At 39.6% G+C, this 13364-nt stretch overlaps 1 protein-coding gene across 2 annotated transcripts in view; it reads left to right on the forward strand.

Annotated features, from left to right (window-relative positions):
- The first annotated feature begins 8022 nt into the window (after window positions 1-8022).
- hif1al (hypoxia inducible factor 1 subunit alpha, like) overlaps window positions 8023-13364 on the forward strand; it is a 19588-nt gene continuing 14246 nt past the window's right edge. For both annotated transcript variants that reach the window (XM_083887377.1, XM_083887378.1), the window contains exon 1: window positions 8023-8100. In XM_083887377.1, coding sequence (XP_083743503.1) covers window positions 8066-8100 — 35 coding nt within the window. In that variant the 5' untranslated portion in view covers window positions 8023-8065. The remainder of the gene's footprint in view (window positions 8101-13364) is intronic.

A 13364-nucleotide genomic window follows, 5' to 3' on the forward strand; every position in this document is an offset into this window, starting at 1 on the left:
CTGGAGGAGAAGCTTTGCACTCATCCCTTCCTTCCTTCCTTCCTCCCTCCATCTCCGACCTTGTTCTTTGTCGTCTTCTCTCTGTTCATCCTAAGATTGTTAGACCGTGCCCAAACTACGACTGCAGTATTATACCCTCACTATAACTCTGTGCGCTTGCCATAACCCAAAACCTGTTTCCTGTCAACTTAACTCTCATGATGGTGACATCAGTTTATCGAGGAAACACTTCTGGAACAAGCAGATGGACGAGGTTCTCTGTCACTTTGCTCAGTTTGGTATGGGAGAACCTGATGTGCCTACACTGAGCCTTAAGCCCAATTTATACTCCTGCGTAAAGTGCTCTGCGTACGCTACGCAGAGTCCTCTGTGTCGACGCAGAACCGGTTGTAGAGCCTCTGCGTCGTCTCCGACTGCACGGAATATTTTTTAAGTGTCCGTCACTCCGTCAAGGGACAACGGAGACGGCAAGAGCTGCGATTGGTCCTCAGGACAGGCCGAGCGAAGCTGCTCTGTGCCGGCTCACAGTGAGCACCGAGCGTCCACAGAGGGTGGAGCTGATCCCCGCCGATAACGCAGCTGCCGAACTATAAATACGTCATATCTTAACACACACAGCACATGTTTAGACTCTAAATGGCCAATTTCTCGCCTCAAATTATCTTAAAACTGCGTTCCGTGACACAGAAAAGTGACAAACGGCCACTGTTTCAACAACAACAGTCTTTCTCCCTCGGATGCCATTGCTCACTGTAGCCAAAAGCACAACAACCTTGCGCAGCGACCCCTGCTGATCGGGCGGGAAATTGCAGCGTCTATCCGTCACCACGACGCAGAAGTATAAAGGCTCGAGTGGTCTACGTGGTGACGCAGACGGATAACGCATTACGCAGTCGGAGAAGTATAATGTGGCCTTTAGGAGAAGGCCTCATGTTGCTAATGCTAATTTGGCTAAATGGGGAAAAAAGGCAGAAATCCAATTTATTAATTTTTTTAAAAATTAGCAGCAAATTAGATGCTATGTTGCATGATCAGCAATCACATGTAGTTGATGTCCTCCTCACTGCTGCTAATGTGGAGTTGCCCACCATTACAATACTTATTAGGGCCATATAATGTTTGAAAACTTCAATAATTATTTTGTCCGACAGTAGCAACTACTGTGGGTGATTTGTTCAAATTTAATTCAGAAACTGCACTCATTGTTTGTACATAAATTAATTCTTTAGATGAACCCTTTCTATTATAAAACTTTAAAAATAAAACTATTAATCCTCCACTTTTCATGCACTTATGTGAGTTAATATTCATTAACAATAGTAAAAAGTCAGCACTGCTTGTTTGTCAGGAAGTGTTTTTCAACTGGTGTCACCGTGCGAGTAAAGTATTCTCAGTGTTTCAGCCGAACACTGAATTAAACAAATCATCCGTCATTTTCCTGAGAATTCATCTGAAGCGACAAGGAGTGATTGACAGGCCCACGCTCAGCCCCTCCCCTTTTCTCATTCATGCAAAAAAGACACTGCAAAAGCCACGTCCACGTTGTATTTAAGTTATTTATTTTATCACAAGACTGTGTAGTAATTTATACTGTAAATAGTGAAAATACTCTATAAATACAAAAAAAAAAGGACAAAGTGTGTATGGAAACGACTCGGCAGCGAAGACGAAGCGGAAAAAGATGAAGATTATTAATATATGAAGATCCTTCTATTGTAAGTAAGAAGTTAAACATTGAATGTTTAGGGAACTTGAAGATGTCATTGTGTTTTTTTTTTATTATTTTATTTTGTGTGATAGTTTCTCCAGTTTGTCCCTGAACAGGAGCTGGGTTTATTAATAATAATATGTCAGTGGAGACGGAAGCATTTTTTGGGTCCGATGTGACTTTTTAAGAGTTTGACCCAAGTCGAGCACAGAGAGCGACGAGTGTTTCACGTTATAACTCATTCTGCTTAACAACATGCGTGGACATACGTCATCTTTTAAAAAAAAACAACAACAACACAAAAAAAACGGCTCATGAACAAACACACTCTTGCACATTCCGAACGTAAAAAAAACGTCTTACACACACACACACACACATGCACGCACACGACAAACACAATCCCCTTTAAGGTGTAGCATCATATATCATTTCCTGTGTCTTAGACGTTCATTCCTGTTGCACCTGAATTGCCTCTTGCAAAGATTTGCACAAACAATAAACTCACAGTTCACCCTGAGTCGTCACGGCTGATGTTATAGACGGTGTTTATTTTCCCTGGATAATCTGAATCTCTGTGTAAAAACAAACCTTAGCCTTGGATGTGTTTGCTGCAGACGATACAAACGGGTTCATCTTGAGAGGAAGCGGCTCCATTGCTGAGCTTTAGATTTAATCCCTGTCGATTATTGAATGTTGTGCTTGTTGAAAATTTTTCCTTAGATTATTAAGATTAATTTAAATGGGGAAAAAAACCCCCAAAATATCCTGGTTTGGGCTGACATCAATACGTGAAAAGGTGTTTTGTGAGAGTTCCGTGTTTGCTATTTTTCCATTTGTTTTCCCAGAACAAAGCCTGCTCAAACCATTAGATGGTAGATTCCATACACTCTTAGAAATAAGGGTTCCAAAAGTGTTCTTCTTCACTCTTCTTCAACAAGGGCTGAGGTTCTACCTGGAACCATTTGGTTTTCAAGGGTTCTTGGAAACACTAAAGGTTCAGGTAAGAACCATTTTGATCCAGAGAACCCTTTACAACCCCTTTCCTGAATGAAGGGTTTTAAAAGGGTTCTTGGTGGAACCTTTATAAAAAGGTTCTACCTGGAACCAAAAAGGGTTCTCCTATGAGGACAAGCCTGAGAACCTTATATGGTTCTACATGGTTCTACTTAGCACTTTTATTTCTAAGAGTGTACAATGGCTGAGGTTCTACCTGGAACCATTTGCTTCTGAAAAACCCTTTTCCCGAAAAAGGTTTTTTTGGTGCAATCCTCCAAAAGGGTTCCAGGTGGAACCTTTATAAAAAGGTTCTTCCTGGAACCAAAAAGGGTTCTCCTATGAGGACAAGCCTAAGAACCTTATGTGGTTCTACTTAGCACTTTTATTTCTAAGAGTGTACAACGGCTGAGGTTCTACCTGGAACCATTTGCTTCTGAAAAACCCTTTTCCTGAAGAAAGGGTTTTTTCAAGGGTTCTTGGTAACACTAATGGTTCCAGTAAGAACCATTTTGATCCAGAGAACCCTTTAAAACCACTTTCCTGAATAAAGGGTTTTAAAGGGGTTATTGGTAACACTAAAGGTTCCAGGTGGAACCTTTATAAAAAGGTTCTACCTGGAGCCAAAAAGGGTTCTCCTATGAGGACAAGCCGAAGAACCTTATGTGGTTCTACCTAGCGCTTTTATTTCTAAGAGTGTACAACGGCGGAGGTTCTACCTGGAACCATTTCCTGAAGAAAGGGTTTTTCAAGGGTTCTTGGTAACACTAATGGTTCCAGTAAGAACCATTTTGATCCAGAGAACCCTTTAAAACCCCTTTTCCAGAAGAAAGGGGTTTTTCAAGGGTTCTTGGTAACACTAAGGGTTCCAGGTGGAACCCTCCAAAAGGGTTCTACTATGAGGACAAGCCGAAGAAACTTATGTGGTTCTACTTAGCACTTTTATTTCAGAGAGTGTACTCATCTTGTGTTGTGATTTATGTCAAAACCAGCTGGATGATGTTAGTGCAGCATGCCAGAAGTGTTTGTGTTTTGTTTTTTGTGACTTATTTGGGACCTTCTCTGGTGAACATGCCAACGTCGTGAGGTCCATTTCTTATCATGGGACCAAAGCCTGGCCCGCATATGCCAATGCAAGGTCCTAGTAAGTGTGTGTGTGTGTGTGTGTGTGTGAGAGAGACAGAGAGAGGGATAGTGTTACATCCTATTAATAGCAAAGAAACTTCCAACACTGCAGGATTCAGGGTTACGCCCTTGGAGCAATGGAGCAAACCTCCGGTTTCCTTGCGCTGCAGTTTGTCGAGGTTATTGTTCTAATCTTTGTCGTCATAGCAACAGCATGTCTACCAAGTGGTCGCCTTGAATACGCCCCCCCCCCCCCCTGGGGTTTCAAGTGCATCTTGGCTTGTGAGGTTAAACGAAGGCTGCTTCATCACGTCGTGGATGAGACAAACCTGAACCCTGCTTGTGTCTGTCATTAAAAATAAATAATTGAAAAACATCCATCCATCCATCCATCCATCCATCCATCCCCACCTTCTCTTTGAGACTGCAGCAGATCAGTTCGTCAGAATGTTTCCACACAGATTGTGCACTTCAATCCAAGTTTAGATCCAGCTGTGTGGTGTTTTACCTTGTAATCACACTTCTTCCTTTTCTTCCTCTTTCTCATTATACGCTGTCTTATTGTGTTCTTTTATATGTGACTGGCATTTTAATGTGTGAACTTCAACTAATTGTCAGTTTTAATTTGATTTTATTCACTTTGTATCGCTTGGAAAAATGTGGTGTAAGAAAAACAGTAATTACAGAAAGTGACTGCAGATGAGAAGAAGAAGAAGAAGAAGAAGTGTTCGCTCGTATGTGTTTCACTCAAATATATCCAAGCGGAAGTAAAAACACAAAGAATCTATTCCCAACTAACATATTTGTTTGTTTTTAGGGGGCGACGACGACCTCATGTCAAAAACTTTCAGCCTAATTACTATCACTGCTGTGCAAGCTCTGACAGGACACACACACACACACACACAGTAATAATAATAATTATATGTCATTTTAAACCACACTTATTTTCAATGTGTGCTTCTTTACAATAACAATTATTTGATATGTGAGTGTTTAACCAGAGCTGACTACAAACTCAAAACTACAACCCCCCCCCCCCCCGATGCATCGTACTGCACAAAGAGCAACTCAACTATTTCATGCCATGAGAAACATTATCTTAACATAATTGTTGTTGTTGTATTTTACATCTTTATGTGACATTTTTTAACACATAACACACTCATTTGTCCCTGTTTGCTTGTGTAAAATATGCATTCTCCATGATCACCATTCACTGACACACACACACACACACACACACACATTCTTGTACTTGCTGCATACTGAGGACCAGCATTTCCACTTTATAAATCATCACAATTACAAATATCGACTTCATGAATGACATCTACAAAGAACTACTGGGGTTTTTTTTTAATTGTTGGTCCAAAATTTGACAAAAACGTCATACTATACTATATCGTCCAAAATTTGAAAAAAATCTTTGACAAAAATGTTTTGGTCCAAAATTTGACAAAAACGTCATACTATACTATGTCGTCCAAAATTTGACAAAAACGTCATAGTATACTACGTCGTCCAAAATGTGAAAAAATCTTTGACAAAAAATGTTTGGTCCAAAATTTGACAAAAAAGTCATACTATACTATATTGTCCAAAATGTGAAAAAATCTTTGACAAAAATTTTTTCGTCCAAAATTTGAAAAAAATTTCATATGTCATCCAAAATTTGACAAAAAAGTCATACTATACTATATTGTCCAAAATGTGAAAAAATCTTTGACAAAATTTTTTTCGTCCAAAATTTGAAAAAAATTTCATATGTCATCCAAAATTTGACAAAAAAGTCATACTATACTAAATTGTCCAAAAGTTGAAATTTCTTTTTGAAAAATTGAGTATAGCATGTTATAGCGACCTAAGGAAGTGATTTGAAGTGAGGACCGGCCAAAATGTCCTCACTCCCTAAAAATGACCTCACTTTGTTGGTTAAAAACCCTCACTGGTCCTCAGTATGCCCCAAGTACAAGAACACACACACAGCATCACACACTCTTTCACACACTCGATGCCTGTTCTGGTGGGAGTTATAATAACACAGAATGACATCACTGTATCCAGTTTGTATATGGAGATCTGTTATTAAAATGTTAAAGCTTAAACACTATGTTTGTTTTTTGTGTGTGTGTATGTGCTAAGTATTAACCCTAGAACACTGTCGCTCAAATTCAAAACACCATCATTAACACCGGCTGATTTTTACCCGAGATAGTAAATACACCCAATAAAAAGTACTTGTCATCAAAATATATCAAAACATGACAATACATGACACATTTAAGTAGTGTTCTTTTATTTTAAACTGTCTAACAAAATGAAAGAAAAGCATCATGAGGGGACCGTATAGAAATGCTCCTAAATTACTGGAAAATTAGGAATTTGGATGAAAACTTTCATGAAAATCACATACATTTATTTGCTCGGGTGACTAATACTATAATGTTGTGTTTCTCTAATGGTCAGCTTGTCGTCAAGTTCTGCAAAAACCTGATTCATTTGACCCATTCGTTTGAATCAGGTGTGTTGGAGCAGTGCAAACATCTGCATTTTCCCATCAATGTTATCTAATTAAATACGTTCCATGCTTTTCTGTGGTGGATATGAAGGCATATTTATTCCACATTATGCTAAACATCTGGAAACAAAACATCACAGCTGACCATTTTGTTAAGCACAATGAAAACAGGGTGAGTTTTCATCTTTTTTTCAATTATAAATTGACCTAATATAAATATAAATGTGCCAGTTGACACGTTTAATCAAACTAATGGTTTCAAACTAGTGTATTTAAGCACTTCTTTGCTGTATATTCATTCCCATCAAAGACATGAGAGTGAAACCTCAGTATTAGGTGTTCAGAACATTCTGTACTTTCTGTACATTGGTTGTATCTCTCTGTTCATTCACAATCACAAGTGTCTCCCTCGCTGGTGACCGGTAGGGGGCGCTGCGCACGCGTTTCCGCGTGGGAAGAAAGTGGCCGAGGAAACACGAAGGCTGCTTCAGGGAGGATGACGGAGTCACAGGTAAGTTTGTGAGCTTGTTTTCTGCAGCTCAGTCTTAAAGTAACGTTGTTTTATGTCCATATATATTTTGCAGATTTGCGTTACTATTTGCGATCTACTCCGAAGATCCCCACCCTGGATTCTGCAGCCAGTTCTACCGGAAGCCAAAATGGCTGGCAGTATAAAAACACAAAATAAATAAAACAATTTAATCCAACTCTAATAGTATGTGATTTTTTTTTAAATGACATTTTACGCACAAACGGTATTCTGTATTCTGTGTAAGAATGACTTCCCACGACTCTTATGTTACTTCCAATGATGTGGTTATCTGATATAGATGTTGAACAATACATTTTTTTTTGCACTATTTACTATTCTTTTTATGTTCTGTATATTCCATTTTTTCGTCTGGTATTTTTATAAGTAGTAGTATACGTATATACTAATAAGTATTAGCATGATTACTTTGACTCTTTGTTTAAAACACAATTATTAACAAAACCGGACGCGAGCTTTTATTTTGAAATTGTAAAATAAGCTGCAGCTCGTTGGCACGAGACGAGAGGCTCCAGACTGCAGCCATACACTTTGGCCTTTACTGAGGCATATCCAGGCAGGTTAAAGTGTGGAGCATACATCTCATGTTGAACAATACATTTTATACAATTTACCAGCGTCATTTTATGTTTATGGCAACAGACGAGCGGTTCCCGACGCGAGCTTTTATTTTGAAAATTATTTTCCTTGGGGGCGTGGACACCAGAAAACACACACTCGGGCACGATCGGAAGATTACTGACGTGACTCAAAGGGACTGTCTTACTTCCGCGCGACAAAATAAAAGTCCCCTTGCTGATGACAGTTATTTTTGATGTAGTACAAGTTAAAACGTTATTATAAACTCTAAGTTGATTAAAAGCATCTATAGCCTCGTAAAGCTTCAATGAGCAGCACACGAGACTACATTTGCATGATACAGCGCCTTACTCTAGTCAAATCAACTTATTATAATCTACCCAAGTGCTTGTGTAACTACACTGAATTACTTTATATCACGACCCAGTGACCGATAGCAAACAATATGTTCATCTGTGAAAATGAAGCGTTGAGACTTTTATTTTGAAAGCTATAACGGAAGTGGTATTTTCTATCCAACTTGACGCGGCCGGTGGTTGGTGAATATAACCTCGCCGTGTCGCTGTAAACATCACTCAGTCACAACATGGAGAAAAAAGACGGCACGGTAACGACCAAACGGTAAGAACGCGCTTCAGTTAACGCTCACTCGACGTGTTTTGAATCCTGTGTGTGTTGTTTATTTTGTGTGTGTGTCGTTTTCATTGTGTCGGAGTGTGAAACTTATCCGTTTTTATGAGTCTCGTCGAGTTATGGACAAAAACACAGAGGAAAACAACAACAACAGCTAGCTTGCAGCGGTAGTTAAACTCTGCTTTTAGTGAAACATTAGCCTAGTGAATGGTTTATTCGGGGTCTGTTTGTACCGTTACACAGAATGCTTTACAAAGAAGGTGCAGTTAACGATATGTGATGATGTAATATCTTGTTTCATTGTGTTGGAGTGCGTTCATGTATAGCTGTTGACAGTCTAATGTCAGGGGTCTGCAACCTGCGGCTCTAGAGCCTCATGTGGCTCTTCAGCCCCTCTGTAGTGGCTCCTTTCGCTGTTTTTCCACACTTTTTTGTCAAGTTAAACGCATAAATAGTGTTTTTGATATTTTGTCCGTCAGATCCAATTGTAAAAAAAACTCCCCTTAAAGCCATTAAAGTAATGCGTACATGAAGAAGTTCACATTTGGAGTCCTGTCCATCCTTGGATCCATATACTTAGGCCAGGCAGATTTTCACAGACATAAACTACATATAATTGTACATAAAATTTCATCTCAAAGTCATTTTTCTACACTTTAGAGGTTTGGTATCAACCTGCGACGAACTGTAGTTCTTTAAATATAGTATGTGTAAAAACGACAACTTTACATGTGATTTTTATCTTCATTTTAAGGATCAAATAGGTTTTTTTGCGGCTCCAGAATAATTTTATTTGGGTGGAGAGGGGACAAAAATGGCTCTTTTCATTCTAAAGGTTGCAGACCCCTGGTCTATGTTGTTAAAATGGGATGTGGAACATAAAGTACCACAAGACTCGGTCCTGTGTAATGCAGGAAATGAATATTGCAGTAATGTTGAAATATAAGCATATACAAACATGTTCATTTGCTCAGTGTCCTTTTGTATATTATCGTTTTATAAGAGGATGCATCGTGTCTGTTGTTGTTGTTGTTGTTGTTGTCGTCCACAGCAGTCTTTTGTCCTTTGCCTCAGGCTGGTCATTTGACTCATGAGTAATAACTTGTCATATTGTGGTACAGTGAGATCTTGTCCAGGTGTTGACTGGCATCATGTCACTTACTTGTAACTCAGTAACTTTTTGTGATTTTTTAAAGTGTGATATTATGACAGAAAATTCTATTGCAATCTATATTGTTTATTGAATTATAATCCAGCCCCTAGGTCCAGTGTAATTTAGCAGCATGGCCGACAACCACACTTTCCATCGCCTCATGTGTTTTTGTGCACTTGAATGGAGTTCAGGACACAGGGGTGCAAAATGTTCTTGTTGCCTTGTGCATGATGCATTTTGTGCTTTAACACGATCTGATTGTGCAATATTAGTTGAAGAAACTGTATTTTAAAAAAATGAATATGAAATCAAAATGGAAATAGAAATTATCTGGAAAAAATAATAATTTTCAGTAAAATATTGTATAATAAGTAGTGGAGAAAGCACCACAATGGCCACTCAGACTTCCACGGTGTTGGTAAACGCCCCAATCTCAAGGTTAACAGTTATGAACCACCATCTAAATTGAATTACTCCTTTCCTTTTTCCTTAACCTAATTCCTCACAGACAGACAGACATGACTGAAAACACAACCGCCCTGTGGGGATAAATTGTTAAACATTTTATCACCACATCACAACACCCCATGTAAATGCATGTTAATGTTTGGCTTTCCCTATTGGGGAAAAAAACAAAAAACCCTGCCCCAGGCTGTTAAACTGCAGGATGTCACTTTATCAGAGATCATACGATTCATACGACTATTATCATCCAGTGCGTGGAGGACAGTTATTATAAGTGTGAACATAAGAAGAGCAGAGTGGTTATAAACATCCAGACAGAGCTGGGGCAGCGTTAAGGGTTAAGAGGCTTATTTAAAAACAAACCAAAGATGACCCACCTAGAAGCTGAAAAAAGGAAAAGCAACATAAACAGTAGAGGTACGAAGCATTAAATCTGGGCCACAGTTTAGTTTTCTGCACAAACGGTTTACATTAATGGTCCTGAATGCCTTCTGCTCTTTCAATCTGAGATCGTAGATCAATGCCAGAAAACTTTGCTCGGTGCATGAAATATTTGCTCCAGCAATTTTTCGATTTACGGCAGCAAAGAAAATACGTGTTATTGACTTTTAGAGAGATTATGCATTAAAACTGGTATAAACGATATTGCAAATGTTCCCTCATCAATGACAATATTATTTTTGTGTATATTTAATGCTCAAAGTAATGCAAGTCTTTGTTATTTCAACTGCTAATATGTTACTAGCACTAGCATCACAAAGCGAAACACATCCTTTGTTGGCTCCTCCTCCTTTGTGTTTGTTCTTGTCTACAGCCCACGATGGTGGCACCTAAACTCACAATCGCTGCACAACTGAACAAAAAGATGTTCAGCTAGCTGCTGTGTGTGAAAGGATCAGTCACATTTCATCCACGGGTTGGTGCTCGTATTAGAGTCTGATCCTCTGTCGTCAGAGGGCGGTTCATATTTAAAAAAGTCTGGCGTACCGCACATACTTCACATTCTATTCCGTTCCAGTATATCGTTGCGTGCACGGTGCGTGCAGACAGAAATGTTATGTCGGCAGTAGTACAGTGTGTACTGCTGGTGACGTGGGACAGTGAATATGTTAATGTAGAAACTATGAATTGGCATTTACAGGGTTCAGAGTGGCTGTTGCAGGGCTGAAATCATTAATATCAGCCCTGGTCCAAAATGCGGCCTCTGTAGAGCAGACAGATCTATTCGTACACTTGGGTGATTTTAAGATTGTGCCATTTTAAGAGATGATGCAGGCTGATAATGATTTGTAAATGTCTAAATGTCTCCCAGCAACTAGAATGGCTGATAATTATGTAGAGAACAGTGACTAAGTAAATTTATTGAGAAATGCATCTTTGATGCTACAGATTATACAAATTGTTATTTTATTAATCCATATCATAATTATTTATCCATCTTTTTAATGACCGTTTAATTATCAATTATGGCATAATACGACGGCTATTCGTATTATTATGTGGATGATGTAACGCCAGAGAGAGAATATTGGCAGCTGTTTCAGTCCAAAGTATATTGATGTCATTGTTGTCCAAAAGTTTGTAAATAGTTCATTTCAACAAGAGTTCAGAGGTTGCTTCGTGCACGTTGCAAGTGATTAAATGTGGCAGTGTGCCACGATGCTGAGTTCACATTCAGGCCTCTCTGTTGCAACACTCTTTGTTTTGGAGAACATCGTGTTCCAACCTAAACAAAGCAGGGCTCGGTGTCACATTTACAGCAAACGTCAACAAGGATTTGAGACCGCCCCGTTTGCGCGTAGTACGTGTGCTTGTGTTTGTGTACGTGGTGCGTGCACATGCATTAATCGCAGGAAGTGCAAATGTGCATTTGGCAAGGAGCATCACAGGTTTGGTTTTAGATCCTCCTCCTTATATATTGCTTCTCTCTCAGTCTCTCCCTCCCTCTGTGTGTAAGTACAGCTGAGGACACTATGTTCTCTGTATTGAAACCTGTAACGTTGCTTCTTTTATAACAGTGTGTACTGTACACATATACTTGTACAGTAGTCTTAATGAGGAAACTCATTGACCTAATTCATTTACCCTAACCTCAACCATCTCAACTCAATGCCTAAACCTTAACCCTAACATTGCTGTATCTAACATAAAGCTTATTCTTATCCTAACCATTGAATTAACCCTTTAAAGGAAGCCAATAATGTCCTTGCTTCATAAGTTAGTTTGGTCCTCATCCAGCCACTCTTTCACCTCCAGCCTACATTTGTGTGTGTGTGTGTGTGTGTGTGTTTTGGAGGAAGTTGCTGGCATGTCTGTTTGTGACGTAGTGTGTGGGTGTGTGCGTTCCCCTTCCATATCTTTGTGAATGCCTCTGCCAATAAACAACACTGTTTGCTCTCCAGAGCACACACCAGCTTTGGTGTTAGTGGCACAATTGGACACACACTCACGCACACACACACACACACACACACACACACACACACACACACTCACGTACGCACGCACGCACGCACGCACACACACACTGAGCAACGATAGACGGCTGCTGCTGTGCAGCTCTGCTACGCTCTGATCGAGGACATGCTGTCCTCTTCCTCTCCACCCAGCTGGCCGACTTCACGTTGTTGCTGTGCGAGAGATTGTTTCACTGAACAATTTTTGTCAGTTTATAATTAGCAGCAGAGGCAGCAGTATTATATTTACATTGGTAGTAGTAGTGCTATTAACAGGCAAGATAGTTACAGCCATACCAAAGTTGTTATTAATAGAATAACATGTGGGTTATTTTCCATATTTAATCTGTTTATTTATGTAACCCAAGGCTTAATACCTGACACCCATGTGTGTTTGTATGAGACCAGTACTCCTTCTTTGTACACTTGGCATTAGAATACATTTTCTGTGATTGGATAGGGCTTCGCCACATGCGTTTCCATGTGGTATTAACATGCATCTCCGGTGTCCACATCGTTTTAATACCAGCTGTAAAGGGGGCACAGAACCCAAATTCTAAGTCAACTGGTTTAGGGTTTTAGACGTTTTAGTGTCCAGGGGTTACGGTCGTGACCAACCGTCTGGGTCAATGCGGATGTTCTGATTGATTTTGTCTTTGCTTTTGTACTGTGTTGTATCCGTACTTAAAATTGTCTGGAATCTCCTGATGCCTCTTTGGCATCAGGGTGATGCTCACCCGTGACAGGGTTCCAGTAATCCTGACTGTCATTCTGGATCACAGTGATCCAGGAACAGTGTGTTTAGTGTTTTACAATTTTGAATGAAGAATGTGTGCCAGTAACTTAATAAACATGCAACAACTCACGCAACATGTGATGGATTATTACGTAGTTATATTTGGTGCAAAAGTCACAAGCACATTTAACTGCAGAGTTCGCATGCGCACACTAAAGTCACAAATGTGTACCTGTAACAAGGATTTGTGAACCCGTAGCCCCTAGTTTGTGTTAACAAGGTATAAAAAAAATATGTACAGCTTCAAATTTACGGTTTTCAAATGCACGAATGTTGTGCACGTTCTCAGATTATGAAACACGGATGTGCAAATGTGTTTTGCACCAACTGCACCGCAACGATTGGAGCAAAAGTGTCGAGTGCATGACTGTTGGAAGTTGTG

The sequence above is a fragment of the Microchirus variegatus genome (genome assembly GCF_963457635.1).
Source record: "Microchirus variegatus genome assembly, chromosome: 3".
In the NCBI taxonomy this organism is placed as follows: domain Eukaryota; kingdom Metazoa; phylum Chordata; class Actinopteri; order Pleuronectiformes; family Soleidae; genus Microchirus; species Microchirus variegatus.